The sequence below is a fragment of the Triturus cristatus genome, chromosome 2_2, assembly GCF_964204655.1.
Source record: "Triturus cristatus chromosome 2_2, aTriCri1.1, whole genome shotgun sequence".
NCBI classification, from domain to species: Eukaryota; Metazoa; Chordata; class Amphibia; order Caudata; family Salamandridae; genus Triturus; species Triturus cristatus.
The window spans coordinates 849,779,847-849,802,005 of NC_140582.1; the positions used below are offsets into that span (position 1 = coordinate 849,779,847).

The 22,159-nt window shown below is 47.7% G+C and overlaps 1 protein-coding gene across 3 annotated transcripts in view; it reads right to left on the bottom strand.

Annotated features, from left to right (window-relative positions):
* Nucleotides 1-22,159, bottom strand: part of NSUN7 (NOP2/Sun RNA methyltransferase family member 7) — a 1,257,082-nt gene that overhangs the window by 834,442 nt on the left and 400,481 nt on the right. For all 3 annotated transcript variants that reach the window (XM_085642201.1, XM_085642202.1, XM_085642203.1), the window contains one exon: nt 6,723-6,781. In XM_085642201.1, the coding sequence (XP_085498327.1) occupies nt 6,723-6,781 (59 nt within the window). The remainder of the gene's footprint in view (nt 1-6,722; nt 6,782-22,159) is intronic.

Sequence of the window (22,159 nt, forward strand, 5' to 3'; positions counted from 1 at the left end):
TTGGCAATAGAACAGTAATTGAACATCTAGACTTACAAAATGTGCGAATAGCCAATAAAAAGGAAGGAGGGTTACAAGGGAAAGCTCACCACTCATTGAAAGAGGTACCGCAGGACTGCCTGTCCCACTGCAGCGTCACTACGCATCGAGGAGTCCAAGCAGTAATGCCTTGTGAAGGTATGGGCACTGCTCCATATCGCTGCTTTGCAAATGTCCTTGATAGGCAGTCCGGCGAACAGAGCAACTGAAGAAGACATAGCTCTCGTAGAGTGCGCCTGGACCCGCCCCTCCAGGGGCTTGCCAGCTGCTTGGTGACAAAATTGGATCACGCTGACAATCTATCGAGCAATACCCTGCTTTGACAGAGGGAAACTTTTGCGAGGAGCACTGAAAGCCACAAAGAACTGTGTTGATCTTCTGAAGTCTTTGGTACGTTGAAGATAAAACTTCAGACATCTTTGAATGTCCAGAGAGTGTAGAGCCTTCTCCGCTGGAGTAATGGGTCGAGGAAAAAAGGATTTGAGAATAACTGGTTCATTCAAGTGAAAGTCTGAAGGCACCTTCGGGATAAATTTGGGATTCGTTCTCAGAATCAAAGTCTCTCTTCTAAACTGTAAGAACGATTCTTGAATAGTGAGAGCGTGCAGTTCTCCTACCCTTCTGGCAGATGTTAAGGCAAGAAGGAGGGCCACTTTCCAAGAATTTAAGGTCCACCCTATGAATCGATTCGAAAGGCGGCCTCATGAGTTGAGTAAGAACTAAGTTAAGCTGCCACAGAGGCGGTGGTGGTCTAACTGGTGGGAAAACTCTAAAAAGTCCTTTAAGAAATTGCTTCACAATCCTTGCCGACCAGAGGGAAGGTCCAGAGGAAGTCTGTCTCAATCTAGAGATGGCTGCAAGGTGCACTTTGATAGAAGAATGAGTGAGACCTGATTTAGCCAATGTCAGAATGTATGGCAAAATCTGATGAGGAGCAGAAGAGTAAGGATGAATCTTTTCTTGCAGGCACCAAAGGCAAAAACGCTTCCATTTTAAGCAAAATGTCTTATATGTACTCGGGGCTCGAGCTTGAGCGAACACCTCTCTACATTTTGACGAGATATTCAGATCTTGACATTTTCGGTGCTCAGGAGTCACGCTGATAACTGAAGAGACCTCGGATCCAGGTGTACCACCTGGCCCAGGGACATCGTCAGCAGGGAAGGAATTGGGCGTAGATTAACTGGACGGTCCAGGGAGAGTAGAAGAAGCTCTGTAAACCAAAACTGGCGGTGCCACGCCGGGGCCACCAGAATCATTCTGCAGGGTACCGCCTTGAGCTTCCGGAGAAGTCTGAGAATTAATGAGATCAGAGGAGAAGCGTAAACAAAGGCGCCTGACCAGGCCATCGAAAGCGCATTCCCCAACGATCCCGAATGGTAATGCCTGCTTGCGTAGAGTCGGCATTTTTTGTTCTCTGGAGTGGCAAAGAGATCTATGGGCGGAGTGCCCCTGAGACTGAAAATCTCCTCCTGAATGTCGTGGTCTAATTCCCACTTGTGGCTCACTGATTGCAGGCGACTGAGCGTGTCCGCTGTTTTGTTAAGGGCACCTGGAAGATGTTCCTGCTGTATTGCCCATTCCCAAATTTCCTGAGCCTCTTTGGATAGTTGACGAGACAGTGTACCTCCCTGCTTGTTTACGTAATGCATGGCCGTCGTGTTGTCCGTACGGACCAGGACAGAGGATCGTTGAATCAGCGGAAGGAAGGCCTGCAAGGCTAGACGAATCGCCCTGAGCTCCAACATATTGATGTGGAGTAGGCGATGCTGGGGCAGCCAGCGGCCGCTTACCTGAAGGTCTTGTAAGACTGCTCCCCAGCCTCCTAGTGAGGTATCTGTTGTTGTTATTAGAGGAGCTGGGGTGACCCTGAAGGTGAGACCCTGAGAGATATTGTCCTTGATCGTCCACCACGTTACAGCCTCTTTCATAGGCTGAGTGATTGTGATCTTGTCTTCGAAAGAGCCTTCTGCCTGGCGCCACTGCAAATCCAGTTGTTCTTGGAGGGGGCGCATTCGCAACCTGCAATGGGGAATTAAAGGAATGCAGGATGAGATTGACCCCAGAAGGGACTTGTAGAGGCGAACTGAAAGTGACCCTCTTCGTTGCAACCGACGAGCAGAGGTAATCAGCTTGGTTTGTCTTTCCTTTGAAGGAAACGCTTTGCAGCAAGATGCGTCCAGAATGGCCCCCAAGAACCTGGCCGAATTGGATGGGCACAGGACTGACTTTTCCGTGTTGAGCTGGAGCCCCAGGTGACGGAAGAGCTGTGCATGTCCTGACAGCTTCATCCGCGGCGTAATGAGACGGGGCTTTCAGCAACCAGTCGTCCAGGTAAGGAAAGACCTGGAGCTTCTGTTTCCTGAGAAATGCTGCGACAGGGGCTAGGACCTTTGTGAAAATCCACGGAGTGGATCTGAGTCCGAAAGGCAGGACCTTGAATTGAAAGTGGCTCTTGGCTACTGTAAGGCGTAAAAACGTCCTCTGGGCAAGGTGGATGGGGACATGAAAGTAGGCGTCCTCGAGGTCCAGAGTGGCCATGTAATCTCACTGATTGAGGAGTCACAAAATGTCCTGTAAGGAGACCATCCGAAACGAAAGCTTGATGAGATAGGTGTTTAGCTCCCTCAGGTCTAAAATAGGGCGAAATGTGTCTACGGTCTTTTGAACAAGAAAGAACCGGGATGAGAATCCTTCTTTCGCTGGGATCGAGGGACCGGTTCTATCGCTCCTTTGAGGAGTCGTTGGTTTGCTTCCAAACGTAGAAGATGTAGAGGTTTGGATTCGGTGGCGCGAGGGGCGTTGGATGGTGGTTGATGTTGAAACTCCAGAAGTATGGCCTGACAGAACTATATTTAGAACCCATCGATCTGATGTTATTAGTTGCCAGGTGTGGAAGTATTGAGATATCCTGCCCCCCACTGGTGTAACAGGGGACAAAGGAACAGTAGGAAGAGCCAAGAAGCCGCTACTGGCGTTTAGAGAAATCCCTCCCCTGGCACCCTTGTCGTCCTCTAGATGGTAAAACGAGAGAAAGAAGACGACTGGCCTGGTCGCTGAGAATATTGTGTCCAGTATGATTACGAAGGCTGTGAGTAAGAGGAAGAGCGCATCTGCTGATATCCGCCTCTGTAGGAGGGAAAGCCTCTACCCCTAGCTCCACGGAAGGGGACCTTGCGGTATTGAAGAGTCCCAAGGGATTTTTCAGTTTCCGAGTCCTTTTTTATATCCTGCAGCGTATCATCAATGTGCTTCCCAAAGAGTGCCTCACCGTCAAAGGGAAGGTCCAAGATCTTATTTTGGACTTCAGGCTGGAATCAAGTGGCACGGAGCCAGCCTTGGCGCTGAAGGACTGCTGCCCCCGCTAGGGAACGGAAAGCTGTAGTGGCAATATCCACTGCGCAGTTGATTATCTCCGAAGATGTTCTCTCTCCCTCCTGGAGGATCTTCTTAGCTTCCACTTAAGATTCTTCTGGCAGTTGGTCCAGATAAGGAGACAGATCACACCACACCTGGCGATCATACCTTCAGAGAATTGCCAAGGCATTGACTGCTCTGACAAGGACGCAAGACATAGAAGAGAACCTCTTCCCAGCATTATCCATCAGCCTGCCCTCTTTACCCGGTGGTGTAGTGAGAGGGGCCGCTGGATTTTTAGACTTTCTCTGGGCCGCTTGAGAAATTACGGAATCCGGTTTAGGCTGGTTGACAAGACAAGCGGGGCTATCGTCCGGGGCTTTGTACTTCTGTTCCAGACGAGGAAGCACAAGTATGACTGAGGCAGGCGACTTCATAACCTTTAGCCCTTCATCCCATACGTGACCCACGATAGGGATAGAGCCGGCTGACTTTCTGTATGGTTCTTTAAAGTCATAAGAAACATTCCGACTGCACAGATTGAATGGGAAGATCGAAACGCTTAGAAGCTCTCTCCATTAGATTATGAAAGCCCCCAATAACTTCAGGAGGGAATGATGTACTCATCCCATTCCCTGTCAGGATCCAGAATAGTTGTTGTCCCCTGGTCATCATCGGATGTATCATCCTGGACAGTAACCTCCATTTGTTGCGGTTCAGGTAACTCCGGCAACGAAGTCTGAGGAAGAAGCTGAGGTGTAACCCGATGAGCAAGTGGAGTAGGAGGCACTTGCACTGTTTCCTGGGCTGGAGATTGTGTAGGAAATCTCCTTCCGTAATCAGAAAGCATGAACTGCAAGTCCGTAATGAGGGAAGATGGCATACAGACCATCTCCTGTTGATATTGCTCCTGAGACCTTGATTGTGGCTCATATTGTTGCTGCTCAATGTAGTACTCATCTGAGTCAGAGTCTTGATATTTGACATGCAGTTGTGATGGGCTAATAATGGCAGCACCGTAAGGACCGTCATCGTCCTCAGAAAACTCCTCTTCTAAAAGGAGAGCTGGAGGCAGAGGTGTCACTTTTTGGGGAGAAGTCATCTCTTGTGTAATGCGACGTCTCCGTATCGAAATTGCCACATTTTGTATCTTCAACGAGGTCGTTGACGGAGCCGCCGCCAACGATGTTTGAGTCGTCGACGAGGAGAGGCCCACCGTCGACGGGACCGTCGTCGAGACCGTCGTCATGATCAAGCTGGAAGCTGTCGTCGTCGATGTGGTTGCCGTCGACACCATCACCGTCGTCATCCTCATCGACGTGGACGTCGTCAGAGTAGACGTCGACAGGGTGAATTGGACATCTGCGCCTGGAGTCGTCAAAGCCGTCGGCGCCGATCCCTTCAAGGCTGGTGGAGACGAGGAAACTCTCGCCGACGAGCCCATCGACGGAGCCAAAGCAGACGCCGGTAAAGTTTTTGAAGTCGTCGTCAACGGAATCGATGTTGCCGTCGTCAACGAGCGAACTTCTCTCAGCTTTACCATCAGGTGGGACAGAAGCTGGTTTTTTAAAGGTTGTAGACTTCTCAGGAGGAGGAGAAGAAGTAGAAGGCACATAGCTTGTCTTCTTTTCAGGTACCAATTCTGGGACAAGCCCTTCCCTCTCCTTTACACCTCGGTGAGGAGATTTTATGGGACTACGCCTGTCAGACCTATGAGAGGTATTTTGCTAGGCTTTTGAAGGGGGGTCTGGAGAAGTAGAAGGTGAAGACCTACCCCTTTTTTAAGACCTCCTCGATGAAGTAGCCGATGAAGCATCATCACTGTCACTGGAGACAGGATCTTTCCATGACTTTAGTTTCTGAAGCCAAGTGAGCAGACGTCCCACACGGTCCCGCAAAGTCTTGGTGGAGAAGGTCCGACAGATTTTGCAGTCAGTAGCTTTGTGGTCAGGATACAAACAATAAATGCAGTCTTTATGTTTCTCCTCCACATAAAGTCTCTTCTTGGAGCATGTGGCACAAGCTTTGAAAAGAGCCTTCTTCTCCTTGTCTGACATGTTCTTGAAGTGAAGAGTTGAAGTGAAAGATCAGGTTAAAATTTAAGGAATAAATTGAAGAAAACTGAGCAGAGCTCAATGGAGACTCCCTTGCACAACGTGCGGTAGAAAATCTGAGGCTCTGAGGCTCTCTCAGGAAGGTTCTATGGGGTGAGGCTGTTCTGATTGGCTGTTCATTTTATTTGGTCTCTTTTACAAAAAGAGGTGGATATGCTACAAAACGAGATGTTTTTTTGTACCTATTTCTTATTTACCGGGGACTCCCATCTTGATGATGGGGAATGATACAAGCAATGGGAATCTATGAAAGTTTCAATACTGGAGTAATCACAGTTCTTGCTGCTGCCTAGTCCTAGGCCCATACCTGCATGCTGTATGTCCCTCTGGAAGTTCCACAGTCAACACTGCCTACTCATCTTCCTCATCATGTTGGCTGGAATCATCGGAGGAAACTTAGTGCGGACTGCACAGGATGACGACCCATTCTATGGGACAGTCATCTTCTTTGTCGCTGATCTGTAGCTATTGTTCATCACCTTAAGCTTCCGCAGTCATCTCCATAGTATGAGTAGGCATTGGTCACGTCTGCACGGCAAGGTCTTTTTATTCTTGAACAGGCCACAGGCTGCGCAGTCCTGCTCATTATGCTCCGGCGACAAGCAGAGGTTGCAGACGTTGTGCTGGTCTAAGTAGGCATATTTTGGCCTGCATTGAGGGCATTTCCTGATAAGTCTCTCTTTTTTACTTTTCATCACCCAGAGACGAACATTCTTGGAAGGGACTCTGGTGTTGAAGCTGGCCGGAACAGAACAGTAGCTGAAACCTGAACCCCGCAGCTGGTGATGACGAGGCGAAGTTGGATTTGTCGAGCAGAAGCCACTACAAGACTGTCAGGAGTCCACGGGCCGTGAAGGCGTCGAAGATGCACGAGCTCCAGCGCAATTAGTCCGAACCCAATGGCGTTAAAAAATCTATCTAACAATGGAGCCATTGAACATGCAATTCTCTCAAAGAGAAATAGACTTGAAGTCATGACAGCAATAAAAAGAGACTTCTTCGAGAAAAACAAGTTGTAGAGTCCGATCCCAACAACAGATTGCAGGAGTGTGCATATTGTGTATCTGCGGCTAACACATGCTACGAATATAATGTTTCATACTTTAACGCATACATACATGTGTGAGCACTATTTTAGTCAGAAGTACTTTATCCACCTTAAGCACATTCATTTCTACTTTGCATATGTTTCACAGAAACTATATAACTTACCAATGATTCAAATGGGTAAATGCCACTGTCAAGCAACATGTTCTCAAGAAGGTCTTGATCTAAAAGAATGCACATTTTGATTACTTTTAACCAATTAATAACAAGTATTTCTTTTATAAATTTGGAACAAACATTTTCCATTTAAAAGATGACCGGAAATCATTACACTAACTGTACTTGAAAAATACTTAAACATATCTACAAGGTAGTTGTTACATACATTTACGATATGAAATGACAACCATATTTCCCAGCACTAATGTTTGTGCGATTAATCAGATGTGTTCTAGACAAGCGACAGTGCACGTTACGAGGTGTTCCTGTGTATATCTTGGCCCTGTACATTTTATCCCAAAGTTACAACTTTTCCAAATTTTTGGTTAGCATAGTATTTTTTCTATACCAAAAAGTAGGACTGTTTGAAAGGCCCCATGACACTCAAGCAAACATAATAGCTGGATGCTGGTGAAAAAATTTGCACTTTTACTAAAAGTTTGGTTTAGTCTCTGAATTCATATTTAATATGAAGGTTATACCCAAAAAGATATCACAAAATCATTGGTTTATGAACTATAATCAAGCGCAGTAACAAGGATTTCCTTGGGGAGCGTGGCCCGGCAAGAAGGCCGACAGCACGTTCTTTCTCCTGCTCCTGGCTGGCCTGTCTAGCATCCTAAATAATCTTGCGATCCTGATCACTCCTGAACACTACCGCTGCTCCCTACCTGTGTTAGAGCAGTGGGTCACCTGTGTGGGCTGCCCGGACAGGACCTGCTCTATTTAGAATGGAGTTGGCTAGCTGCGTAATCGCTGCCTTGCTGGGCCTAGAGGTTAGGTTGTGCCTTGGCCGCGCTTGCCGGAAGGATCCGGCAGCCCCTGAATTGCCGTGGGGACAGCGGGGAGCTGGCGAGGACTCTTGGGGCCGGTGCAGGCTCCAGTCCCGATATGTGGCGCTGCGGCCCACTAAGACTGTCTGCACTGTCCGGCTGGTGCTGATGGTTCCTACTCTGGCGTGGTGAGCAAGGGTGCAGGGTACTGTCCATTGGGGGGCTAGCATCTCAGCAACCCCTTGGGAGGTTTGGGACCGCGGATGGTCTCACTGAGGAGCGCCACCGGACGTCCCTGGTGGGGACGAATCAATGAGTGGAAGAGGGGCACAAGGAGTGTGGCTTGGCCCTCTACAGCAGAGGTGGAAGCCCCAAGCTATAGAGCAAGTGGGGAAGACTCCTACGACAGGCTGCCTAGTGCCGGAGATCCTGTGCACATGCTAAGAGGCTGCCTGAACAGTGGGCTCTGTGGGTTGGCCCGGCCTTCACTGGCTAACTTTGGAATCTGTGAGTCTTATCGCAAATGATCCAGCAATTTTTATGGCACTGGTATTAGGGGGCATGCTGCCTCTCCTAGAGTGTGGCTAGTGGTCTCGACTGGTGTTGAGGTGGAGCCACCTGGGGCGACCATGCAGGCACAGGTGACTCCGTCCGGGATGGCTCGAGTGGGGGCGCTAAGGGGGACGCTCGGCTTTGCACTGGGCCACAGTGCTTCTATTGGGGGCCTTTCGGGGTTGGGCCATGTGGTATGGTAGTCGCCTGATGACAGCAAGGAGGGGGGGCACCTGGCCTGAACCACTGGGTCCCTGCCGGCCCATGTGGAAGGGTTGCAATTGCACTACGTGAAGTTGTCGAAAGGTGTGGTTGAGCCATAATGGGGAAAGAAAAGGACCTGAAGATGCTGCCCACCAACACTATTACACAGTACGCCACGGTCCATCAGCCTTCCCAGCGGCTGGTCAAACGAGGGGGAGAGATTTGAGGTCCACCTCACTGGAGCGAGATGAGAAGTCCTCTCACGCTGAGCTCCTGGCAGCCATTCACGGCTCATGTACAGCACTGGAACACAAGATCAAAACAGTTTCAATAGATATTAACCTGATTTGCCCTGATTTGAGGAAGATGGCTGACAAAGTAAGAAATGCAGAGAATAATATAGAGACTTTGCAGGGCGAGGTGTCTACACTTGGGCAAGATGACAGTCACAAGGTACTTGGAGGCAAGGGTGGGGGACGTGGAGGAATGCTACCAACATAGCGTACTCACAGATCGGGGGAGCATCCTGCCAGCTGAAAACCGTGCCGGATTGGACACCAGATTGAAGCTCCACAGAATTAGGGAAGCTCATATTTGGATGACGAGACTTGAATAATACTTAATATGAAAGTGGAGAAGAAGCCTGAGGTCCTTTCAGGTTGGAGGTATCACCGAAACTAAGGGATTGACTAAACAAGAAAATAGCCCTGAAGAAGTAGCAGGTTCATTCTTTGTACAGTGACGAAAACAGGTGTTGGCTAGGAACACAAGGACCTGACTGGGGTGTATAAAGACACCGGGCCCGATTCACAGAACTAACTTAAGACAAAATCCTAAACTTACTACCATTTTGGTATTCACAGAAGGCACTTACTCATTTCGGTATTCACAGAAGTTAGGAGTCCTAACTTTAGGACTCCTAAATGCCTTCTGTGAATACCGAAAGTTGTAAAATTAGGATTTCTCTCAGTTTAGTAGTAGTATAGTTAAGACTTCTAACTTTAGGACTCCTAAATGCCTTCTGTGAATACCAAAAGTCTTCAAATTAGGATTTTTCTCAATTTAGTAGTAGTAAAGTTAGGACTCCTAACTTTAGGACTCCTAAATGCCTTCTGTGAATACCAAAAGCCTTAAAATTTGGATTTTTCTCAGTTTAGTAGTAGTAAAGTTAGGACTCCTAACTTTAGGACTCCTAAATGCCTTCTCTGAATACCAAAAGTCTTCAAATTAGGATTTTTCTCAATTTAGTAGTAGTAAAGTTAGGACTCCTAACTTTAGGACTCCTAAATGCCTTCTGTGAATACCGAAAGCCTTAAAATTAGGATTTTTCTCAGTTTAGTAGTAGTAAAGTTAGGACTCCTAACTTTAGGACTCCTAAACTGAGGAAAATCCTAATTTTAAGACTTTCGGTAATCACAGAAGGCATTTAGGAGTCCTAAAGTTAGGACTCCTAACTTCTGTGAATACCAAAGTGAGTAAGTGTCTTCTGTGAATACCAAAATGAGTAAGTGCCTTCTGTGAATACGAAAATGGTAGTAAGTTTAGGATTTTGTCTTAAGTTCGTTCTGTGAATCGGGCCCAGAGTCCACAGAGGAGAAAGTAATAAAATAACTACGGAACTAAAGAAAACAATTGTTATCTATATTATTACCAATTGTGTATATACTCTCAATGTGTGCAGGGGTTTAGTGTTTTCTATGTATGTGGCCTTTCGACCACACATCTGGGAATTTTGTGGTTTTCCCTACCTTTTAGCACCGCGCCTAATTTCAACTGCCACAGAATCTCTTTGCGAAATGCCTTGGAGAGACGCACACCTGTTTCATACCACCGAGCTTGCAGAGCTTTTCAGCAGGACACATTGGAACAATGGGTATGGCAACAGTTGGAGCCCCCAGGCCTCTCGGAGCTCTTTGTGGTAGAGCAGGGCCACTGTGCTTTGATGCCATTACCTCCCCCTGGGGGCCCCCGCAAGACTTTACTGCTAAAATACTGAAAACAGGTACAGAGATGGTGTCCTCCAAGTAGAGCGAACAGGGAATACCAAGGTTTACCATTGCCTTATATCCAGACTATACCAGGAAGGTTCAGTGGCAACACAGGTCCTTCCTGAGGGTTAAGCAGAAGCTGTAAGTATGAACCGGAAGTACATGTTGTTATATCCCTCTAAATTGAAGGTAATCTCTAATGGGGCCACTCCAGAACATCGACAATTCGTGAGGCTTCAGGTGGGGGAGGGGCTCTCTCTGAAGGGGCTCACCACTGTGGGAAGCCCCTGACTTCTTACAGAGTTACAATATAGGACGATGCAGGTGGCGGACACGGGTACCTCGCAGTCTGCAGAGCCCGGCTCGCCTGCCGCCACCTCAGATTCTCAAGTGAATAACACTCAGTTTCATACTGTAAATGTAATACCGGAGACTAATTTCACTACGGAGTGATGTGTGTTTGTTGATTGTACTGTGTTCTCATGCTAAGTACGTGAGATGTGCTGTTGGAGCTGTGGGGGTGGTGGAGACAGGCATCTCTAGTTTGGCACCACCTGCAGTATCAATAACTAATTACCTGGCCTTCTGGAGGGCCATGTGTTTTGCCACTATGTAGCAACGACCTGCACTGGCAAATTTGGCATCACTTTGTTCAACACTAATATTTGTATTACAGGGATCAAGACACACCCCATGTGTGCAGCGGTATGCAACAGTATTGGGCAGCTGCTAGCCACTTAGCTGGCTATGGATTAGATGGGATCGGAGGGGTACAGAGTTGGGGTTCCTATCCGGGTTGGATAGGATTGGGATATTGTGTTGACCTGGCGCATGACAGAGGTGGACTTATGAAGCATGATGGTTACACTGTGTGTGTCTTGGATGGGAAGGATTGTTTTCTTCTTTCAAATTTGTTTACTCATTTTTTGCAGCACTGTGGTGAGGGTGGGGATCCCTTCAGACCATGGATGTATGATATACATGGGGGGTAATTTTAGGATACTTAGTTGGAATGTCCGGGGACTGGGCAATTGTGTTAAACAGTATAGGTTTTATCCTTCTGGAAGCGCCATGGGTTGAACATTGTTTGCCTGGAGGAGACACATCTTAATGATATAGAGCTTGATAAGATGGCCAGAAAGTGAAAAGGGCAGCTATATCATGTATCCTATTCTACCAACGCTAGCGGAGTGCTGGTTTGGGTAGCTCCGGGGACCGCCTGTGTGCCCACATATGTGGAAACTGACATGGAGGGGAGATATGTCCTTTTACAGGGCAAACTTGATGGGAAGGCTATATCCTTGCTTAACCCATGCTCGCCTAATGTTGATGATTCCCAATTCTTCTACGGGCTGCGAACCTGAATGGTTCGGAAGTGGCAGGCCAACTCCTTTCGCTGGCATGTTATGCAAGGGGAAAGGGATAGGCAGCGCCCCAGGCAAGACACGAAACCACAAATGACCTCATCACTGTAGGAGGTGATGTCGAATTTGGGGTTGTTGGATGCGTGGAGAGCTTGTAGGGCATTAGAGAAAGCCTTCACCTGCCACTCGCCAACACATCACAAGTTCAGTAGACTTGATAGGGTGTTGGTTGCAGGCCTACCCCTGGATACCCTGTCAACTGTGACACACTAAGCCAGTTTTTTATCGGATCACTCCTGGTGCTCTGTGACCTGGTCAGGGATGGGAGCTGCACCTAAACTTTAAACTGGTGTTTCCCGGTTGATATTCTGGTTCATGTTCTGGGCAGGAACACGCTAACACAGACCTTGACTGAATACTTGCAGTCTAATTGGGGCTTTACGGGCACCCACGCTGTAGAATGGGATGCTATGAAGGCTATGATGAGAGGGCAGTGCCTGGGTTTGACCAGCGGGGTATTAAGCCAGCTGCAATGGGAGATACAAATAAAAGAAGGGGAGCAGGCTGTCAAGATTTGAGTTGTCCGCCATTCTGGAGGGAGAAATTACAGGTCCGTTGGAGCTTAGCCATACAATGGGACCGGCCCAATGCCTACACGCTTAAAACAATACAGGCAGAGCCTTGATCAGGAGGGAGACACGTCAGGCAGGCTTCTGACCTGGTTGCTCTGAAGGAACCTAATTCTCCTCCCGTATTTAACTTGATCGACCCAGAAGGTACTCTTGCGGCCTTGCAGGAGGTGGTGGCAGCTTCCAACGCCATTTGAAGGGGGAGTATATGGGGTCTCTCATAGCCCACTGGAATGGATTTACGCTTTTCTGGCACCTTTGGTTATACCCCAGTTAAGAGAAGTGGGAGTAGGAGATCTAGAAGTGGATTTCATGCTGGAGGAGCTCTGGACGGCCTCGACAATGTTGCTTAAGAATAAGGCTCTCGGGGGGATGGATTCCCGGTGGAATTCTACCAGGGGTTTGCGGCTGCACTGACTCAGCACTTGTTAGAGGTATTCTTGGAAGCCAAGGAGTTGGGGGTACTACCGCCGAGCATGCGCGAAAGACTTATAAGCATGAAGCCTAAGCCGGGGATGCAGGTCGAATCCAATCCTGTATTGTCCTCTTACGGTGATAAACTTTGCCACAACACTTTTTTGTAAGCTTCTAGCTAATAATCTGTGTCTAGTAGTGAGAGAGCTGGATCATGTTGACCAGTGCGGCTTGATTCTGGGTCGCAGTATGACCATGAATTTGCAGTGGCTTGCACATGTGCTTAATGAGGTAGAAGACAGCCCAGAGGAAATGGTCTTGGCATCTAATGACACTGAAAAGGCCTTGGACACAGTGCACTGGGATATTCATTAGACGTGATGAAGGTCATGGGTACTGGCCCAAGTTTAGAGCCTGGATTCAACTGTTGAACACTGGACCGGGAGTTCGGGTGAGGGTGGAGTAGTGCGGCTCTGAGGGGTGGGCCACAGAATGTTGCTCACAACAGAGATGCCCTCTGTCACGTCTGCTCTTTGCCCTAGCTGTGGAGCCATTGGCCATAAAGGTGCGTTGGGTTCTGCATGAATGGGAGATAGAGTTAGGTCACACCAGGCATACGCATATGACACTTTTTTTACCTCAGGGCTCCCAGGACGTCCCTCGCTGTATTATTAGTACTGCTAAGGGAATTTGGTGAAGTTTCTGATCTTAAAATTAACCTGCAGGAGTCATTATTGTTCTGGCATTGGATAGGGTGCCTGAGGAGTGGTTACCGACCCTGGGCCTGCAATGAGTAATTTGTGCTACCTGGAAACTATTGTGGCGCATACAAGAGAAAAGCAGTTATACTTCAATACTGAACAGGTGATAGAATCGTTGTGGGCTTCGGTAGGGTTTTGGAACAACCTCCCGCTATCACTTATGGACAGAACTGAGATGGTGGTTTAGCACTGCTGCCTGTATGTGATCCAGAATTCCTTGTGCCCGATGCATGCGGGTGTGTCCCGCTAGGAGAATACACTCGCCACCTCACTTATTAGGGCCGGGGAAACACTGTAGAGTGGCTCACCTGACATTAATGAGGGAATATGGCGGGTTGGGGGTTCCGTATCTGGAGTATTATTATTATGCCTGTCATATGGAACACACAGAGAAATGGATAGTGGAGGGTACTAACTGGGAAAAGGCTCTCCTAGTGGGAATGTTGGAGTGGAGTGACCTCCTGCCATTGTTGATGGCCGGATCGAGCGTTTCCCCTACTGCACCTTTTGTGGTGCGTCAGACAGCAGAGGTGTGGCAAAGATTGGTTACAGTGGTGATAAGAAGTGCCACTTACTATATAGAGCTGCCAAAGTGGGTATTGGTTCGGTTCCGACGGATGGAGGAGGTTATGTCGCTTCAATCTTGGCATGAGGGAGGCTGCGAGCTGGTGGGCAACCTCTATCCTAATGACATATTTATATCCTTTGAGGACACACCGATTCTGTTCCAGCTAAGTCCAGGACAGTTTTTACACCTGCGGGCAAAACAGACATAGAACTGTTTGGACATCTTTTCATGTGCACCACCGCTGTTGGCTACGCTGAGGGCACTGCTAACGCTAGGGTCTGGACGTCATCTTATTTCATTGATTTATAAGACGCTGAAGGTAAGTCAGGTCTGGGAAACAGATGTTTGGGGCTAGGATCAGCGATCAGGTGAATTCTATGTCCAGCAATGCCCGGTTCAAATTAATTCATTAAAAATTTTACAACATGGATGTGGGCTTGCAGAGAATTAATCTAGAGCGCACTCCTGCGTGTCCATGTTGCAAGGTTGGGGAAGGAGACCTTATGCATATGGCATGGATTTCTACAAATGTGAGTGAGTTTTGGGGGAGGGCTGTAAATAAGTTGGGTTTGACTACTAAATTAGCTTACCCACCCACACCTCAGTTTTGTTTGTTGGGCAATCTTGTTTTCCCCAAGAAAGAGAATATGACATACCAGTTCCTACAGCTGGCCCGTTGTTGGCAAGGATGGCGGCCCGGGCTCTTACAGAGGGGTACTGGGTTTGAGATGTATCTAAGTGGGCGGTGGCAAAGGAAACATGGATGTGTCACATCTGCTAGGATCCTAAATTAGCTGTTGATCTGGAAGCTTGGGGCGTACTGTGCAATACCTTCTTGGGCCCGGAGAGAGACTACTCAGGGGTTAACTCCATGGCAACTTGTGGAATCAACACTCAACTGGAACTTTACCTCACCTGATGTGCTTGGTCACTGTTTATGTCAACATATGTATCGTGTTTTGTCTACGCCACTGTTGTAAGACGACATTTGATCATAATTCTGCTCTGCAGTTTGCTGTTTATGGTTATAATTTGAGAAATAAAGGATTAAAAAAAACAAAAAGGATGTCCTGATTTAGTTAATGGTGCCTCGGTTGGCAGGAGCATCAAGCAAATCATGTGCCCCACCAAAAACTCACTCTTGTGTTGTTATCCTCTGAGGCGGAAGCCGGAGGACTGTATTTGCAACTGTTTTTAAAAATTGCACTATCTGTCACTTTATATTGATTTTAATCACCTCTGAGCTCACCTGCTTAAAAGCGCCGTTCTTAACGCGCTCTGACAGCCCTTCGCGACCACCCCTTAGACAGCGACCCCAGCGCTGAACAGGGAAACGCCCAAAGGCTGTAGCCACGCCCACTGCAAGGCCACGCCCCCTCTAACGAGTACAAATGTGCCGGCCATACCAGCGCAGCGGACGAGCGCAGCGGGAGCGCCGTTTGCGCGCCGAAGGCGCGCCTAAGGCAAGCCCGTCTGCGCCCGTCCGCGCACGACCGGGCCTAGGGCCAGAATCCCTGCCTAATCCCACCGCCACAAAGGTAAGCTACTCTCGCAGAGAGCTCCTCAGCCTCAGACCCTCCAAAAGCAGCACCTGCCACGTAATGCACGACCCTAATGGTCCTTTTACCAGCTGCAGCACGTGTAAACCAGGAAAGCTACTCCTTCCCAAACCCTCAGCCCCACCCCCTGTCCTTAAAATTTCGACACTAAATTGCAGATCGCTTCCTAAGCATGCCCTGCTCATTAACCACCTCATTGTCAATCTTAGCCTGGACATACTTTTTCTTACGGAAACGTGGATCACCGAGCACTCTAATTCGGATATAGTACTGGCTTTACCCCCAGGCTTCCTTATCACATCTCAACCACGCCCCTTAGGCAGAGGAGGTGGACTAGCTATTATCCACAGGGATCACTTCGCCTGTCGATCCAACGAGATTCAGACCCAGGAGTCAGAGAGCTGCCTCTTCACGATCCAGTTATCCCCGACTAGCTCCCTGTCAGGCCTCCTGGTGTATCGGCCTCCCGGCCACCCCGGCCCCTTCTCGGCCACCCTTTTGGAAACCGTCTCTTCCTCGGCCCACCTGACATCTAACTTCCTAATAACAGGAGACCTGAACATGCACTTCGAGGACCCTTTAGACACAGGCGCATCGGAGCTAATTCGCGACCTAGCAGCCTATGGCCTTCTCCTTGCCAACACCGGGGCAACACATACGAAAGGACACCTACTTGATCCGGTGTTTTCTAACATCCCCTCTCTCCAATTCATTAATTCCCAACCACTCCCGTGGACGGACCATTTTCTGGTCACAACCCACTTACCAGGGGCTTTTAAGAAACCCCAAAAACCCACCACCCTCACCAGAGACAGATCGTGGGCCAAACTCTCGGTGGAGGACTGGTCCAAAGCCCTGGACTCCTCGACCCCTAGTCTCTCGGAGGACCCCTCCACCGCTGATACCCAATTTAGAGAATGGATCTCCTCCTCCCTCGACAGTATCATCCCCATAAAAAATCGTGAGTACAAAAACAAGACAAAGGGCCATGCCCCATGGTACAACTCTGAACTCAGAGCTCTTCGCAAAGAGTGCAAAAAGGCAGAGAGACTGTGGAGAAAGGACTGGCTCCATAACAATAAGGACATGTACCACTGCTCGGTAAGACGATACAAATCTGCCCTAAAGCTAGCCAAGGCCGCATTCTACGACAATAGAATAAAAAATGCCACCAACTCCTCCAAAGAATCTTACCTTATAGTCAAAGAACTTCTTAACATCCCTGTGGCACCCGCTGCCTGCCCCCCTCCCCCAGATAGAACAAGGACTTGGCCTCCTTTTTTGATTCCAAAATATCGCGTATACTGGACTCCCTCCCTACCATCAGCCCCCATACCCACACGGTTATGGAGACTTGCACCAACAGCCCGCAGCTGCAGTCTTTCAGAGCAGTTTCTCTTACGGAGGTCACCTCCACGTTGGCCAAGATGAAAAGCGGATCCCCCCTTGACCCAGCCCCGGTTAGATTCTTAAAAACCGTGTCACCCAGTATAGCCCCCTCTATTAGGGATCTCATCAACACCTCTTTTTCCCAAGGCACAGTGCCTCCCAATTGGAAGAACGCCGTTGTCAAGGCGTTACTGAAAAAGCCCCAATTGAACCCGGACGACATGGCCAATTATAGACCCATATCGCTCCTTCCTTGTATCAGCAAGATGGCCGAGAAACTAGTGAATGTGCAGTTATCCCAATTCCTTGAGACTAACAAACTCCTTCGTCAATCTCAAACAGGATTCCGGCCCGGCCATGGCACGGACACTGCCCTCCTCTCCGTCATCGAGGAGGCAAGGTGCATCCTGGACTCAGGAGGATCAGTGGCAGTGATCCTCCTGGATCTCAGTGCCGCCTTTGATACGGTGGATCACCGTGTCCTTCTCCACCGCCTGCACAGGGCTGGAATCACGGGAACTGCACACGCATGGATTAACTCCTTCTTATCCGGTCGTTCATTTCAGGTGTGGGACGGCACTTCACGATCAGACCCACTCCCACTCATGTGTGGTGTCCCTCAGGGGTCTTCGCTTAGTCCCACCCTGTTTAATGTCTACATGGCCCCCCTTGAAGACATCGTGACCCCTTATGGGATAAAAATAGTAAACTATGCCGACGACACACAACTTGTCGTCTCTTTGTCCCACCTGGATAAACACCCAGACAGCCTGCTGAACTGTCTCCAGGATATTCACACCTGGATGTGCGAATCTTCCTTGAAGCCGAACGGTGCAAAAACCGAAATCATGCTCTTGGGCAACAAATGGACCTCCATCCCATCATCAGTATGGCCGGATGCCTTTGGTGAAATCCCCACACCTAAAAAAGAAATTAAGACACTAGGGGTATGGCTTGAACCTGACCTCACCATGATGACCCAGGCAACCAAAACTGCTGGAACATGCTTTGGCCTCTTGCGGTCAATTCGCAAGATTCTCCCCCTCCTTCCTCCCCTATCCAGGAAACTATTGGTTCAAGGGCTCATCTTAGCCCGGCTGGACTACAGTAACGCCGTTTACCTCGGCGCACCCGAATTTACCCTGGCCAAACTCCAACGGACCCAAAACGCAGCGGCGCGGCTCATCATGAACCTTCCTCCCAGAGCCTCTGCCAAGCCTGCTCTTAAAGCTCTTCACTGGCTTCCTGTCCGCCAGCGTGTAGAGTTTAAAGCCCTGTGCACCACCCATAAACTTATCAACGGTGTTGGTCCAGCAGCCCTGAAAGACATGGTCACCCCCTACAAGGCTTCCAGACTCCTTCGCTCTGACGGCGAACATCTGGCCACAGTCCCTAGGTTTAAGAAGGCACGCACCGGTGGCCGACGTTTCTCTGTCAAAGCCTCTGTAGGATGGAACTCTCTTCCTCGCAACTTGCGTCTGGAACCCTGTCACGCCCTCTTCCGAAAAAAATTAAAAACCCTCCTGTTTCCCAAATAGTTCCCTCTGTCTTCCTCTCTTGGTTCTCACAAAGTTATAGCGCGGGGATGCCTACGGGTCACCAGGCGCTTTATAAATCGCAAAATAAATAAATCGCAAAATAAAAACCTATCCCATAATACAAAATTCACTACATTTGAAGCCAAGGTCACAATCTGAATAAATACGTTGTCACATAAAGATGTTAGATTTTTTTGTTACCACTAAATAAGATATGTGTCGTGTGCACATGTGTGTGTCTGTGTGGGTGTGCACGTGTGAATGTGTATGTGTGGTTGGGTACAAGTAAATATCCTGCCTGTTCCTTTGTTCAGGGCCTCCTTCCACCAAAACAAGCCCCAGTTAACATTTTCCTCAAGATTGGGCAACAGGAGTTCTTGTAGCTTCACAAGTCTGTCTGGAATTTCTCAAGAAATATGGATCAGTTCTGACAAGCCTGACTTAGCTGGCTGAAAAAGCGTGTCAACATCTGGACAAAGGCCGAATATATATGTCCAACAGATTGGAGGAAGATTTTGACCTTTTAATAAACCTCGCGTTCATGCTGATGGGACTTAGGAAGGTGACACAACCTAAATACACGATAATTATCGGCTTACCATAGAAACAGCAACTTTTATACTTCAGTGTTGCTCTTTTACTCCAACAGTCTTTTGAAGTATTCAGAATTTTCTGTGGATTGTATGACTTACTTTTGAGAAATCATCCAAACAAATTGATTTCCGTCCTAAGGGCTCCGAGGCACGCTTGAACAAAAACATTTTCGGTTCTCATTTTTTGGATTCCAATCAATTTGAATGGCTAAGAAATAAAAGCTTTTGTTCAAATTTCTTTTATTGATTTCCAACACAGAAAAATAGCGAACGAGCCAGCATGCTCTATGGTCTTCGGGCGAAATAAATGTTTTGGAACGACAGACCTACACGGTGTCTTCATAGTTGGACTTTAATTTATGCACTACCAACTTTCTGTTTTCTGAAGATAAACCATTGGACCTGTCGTATTGATGGACCAAGATACTTTAATTGTGTGGTGCTCTGTTAATCTTATTAGGTTATGAATATTTAAGTTTTCTTTCTTATATTTGTCAACACTAGATAGGTGACGTAGCGTTGTTTGTCCATTTGAGCACACATTATGATTGTGTCTTTACATTTACTCTGAATTTGTGATGTGCGACCTGAGCTGTTTGACCACTGTCACCTCTATTCGCATATAAACCCTGCACTTCAGTTGGCTTTGGATTCATACCACTCGGGTGTTAGCGGCTCAGTTCAGTGGGCATTTGCCAACCAAAGGATATCTGGGTGCTTTGAGTACTTAAGGCAACTAAGCAAGGAGGGAAGTAGCAATAGAAAACAGCTGCCAGGCACTTACGAAACTGCCCAAAGTCCGAAAAGTGATAGGGATGCAGAAGTGCGTTACAGACTCTCATAGATCTCCCACCACATCAGGCAAATTAAAGGAGGAGATTTACTAATCTCAAACAGCAGCCCGGGTCATATGGGATCACTAAATACATAAAAAAGAGAGGGCAAAGCAGCAAAAGGTTTGATACACCATGATGAATATCTTGAAACATATTTGCTGATGGCAGGGAACCAGCGCAAGGTCCACTAGGTAGACAAATCATGATTGAAACAGAAAAGACCACATATCAGCTTCAACGAAAGGCTCTGCAATATTTGAGGTTTGTTGACCACCGTAGTGGGGAGCCCCAGGTAGATGGAGTAACAATAATCAAGGTGTGACAGCACACAAGCCCAAACTACTGCAACATGCATACTAGAGGGCAAAAAGATAGCACTTTGCTGAGTTGTTCAAACTGTAAAAACCTACTGCCCAGTCCTTTTGCACTTCAGTGTTAAAAGCTAGTTCTTGATCGGACACAACAGCCTTTTTTGACAAGATGCAACTTGCACAGGCAGTGATCTCACTCGATCCAGTAAGTGGCTGACAAGTACGTTTTGTTGCCCATCATCAATAACTCTGTTTTGCCTCAGTTTAATTTTGGGAAGTTACCTGCCATCCAATTCTGAATAGCTGACTGAGCGTCACCCAAACCACAGGTTGAGGGGGGCTGAAGGCTGGTAAAACCTTAGTACTAATCGGGTGTCATCAGTTTAAGAACAGCTCTTAAAGTCAAAAGACTGTACTAACAATTCTAATGTCTGCACATATAAGTTAAACAAAACAGGAGAGAGTGCAGAGTCCTGAGGTAGACTGCTCTTATGTCAACATTACAGGCTGAGATGGGCATAGCAAATCCACCTGGATTGTACCTGACTAGAAAGTAACTGTCCCAGGGACGTGTCAGTCAACCCAGCTTCACCAGACCAAAACATCATGGTTAACAGTATCAAATGCAACAGAGAGATCTAACAACAAAAGACCACATTGCCCAGCTTCATTCCTGATGGTTAAAAATTATTTCAAAACAGCCAACTATTTAGTCTCAATCAGTGCCTGGGGCATGAACCTGCCAGAGCCCATGTGCAGCACCAATGGGCCTGAAGGGAGTTAGACAATCACTTAGCAAGGTGTTCCCAATTACTTTTGAGATGGCTGTCTGATGAATGATGCTGTGGTAGTTCTTTAATGTAGCTAGGGCAAGGCCGTGTTTTTTAGTGGTGTGACAATACCCACTTTCCATGGGGCACGTCTGATGCCAGTGGACAAAGCCACGTTTGTGAGGATGCAGATGTACACTCAATAGTGGGGCAAGAGCCTGATAAATAGTCACAGGGCAAGGATCATCTGGAAAGTCAGATTTAAGCACCATCAATGAATTGCAGACTTTATCTATAGACATCTACAGCAGTGCAGCAACTTGCAAAGTCCTCCTAACAACGGGAAAGGTTAATGGTCAACTGGTTCTTCTGAAACTGTCTACCGAATGCCATCATAAGTAGCAATGAACATATCGACAATGAAACTAGGCAGCATACTACAAAGTTACTGTGATGGAGTAACTCAAGGAGCATAGCATAAATGTGTACTGAATGCACCAACAGAAATTTGGGTGGTAATAAAGGTTGCTTTAGCCTGCTGCAGTCAAGTCTTGCACCTTACAAAGCAGAATTTACATGCCATGCAGCTCTCTGTGGAGCAATCACTATACCTACATTACTCTGCGAGCTTTATTTTCAATCTCAAGGCTTTCAGAGTAGATATAAACCACTTATTTAGGTGTCGATTGTGTGTCATTTCACATGTGTACGATCATTAATATTTTGAGTAAATACCACTGCATCCAAATCTTCACATAACTAAGCTGTAATCTGTAAGGAAAAGGTGTTTATCAGACATAGAGCCTGATTTAGAGGATGGCATACTCAGTCACATACGTGACGGATATCGCGTGTGCCACATTACAAGTTCCAGTGAATATAATACACTTGTAATATGGCGGATTAGATATGTGTCAAGCTTGGGACAGAGTATTCCATCCATCAAACTCAAAATCAGGCCCATGGCACTTTGTTAGTTAAGGCTTTCCCTTTGGACAGAGGGGGAGAGTGGAGCAGGGCAATTGCCCTTGAAGCCTCTTCATGCTGTGAGCTGACCAGATGAAAGGGAGCTGGATTGGTTCTGGGAAGTGTGCCGAACCCTGTATACTAGGAGGACCTGCATGACCAACTGAC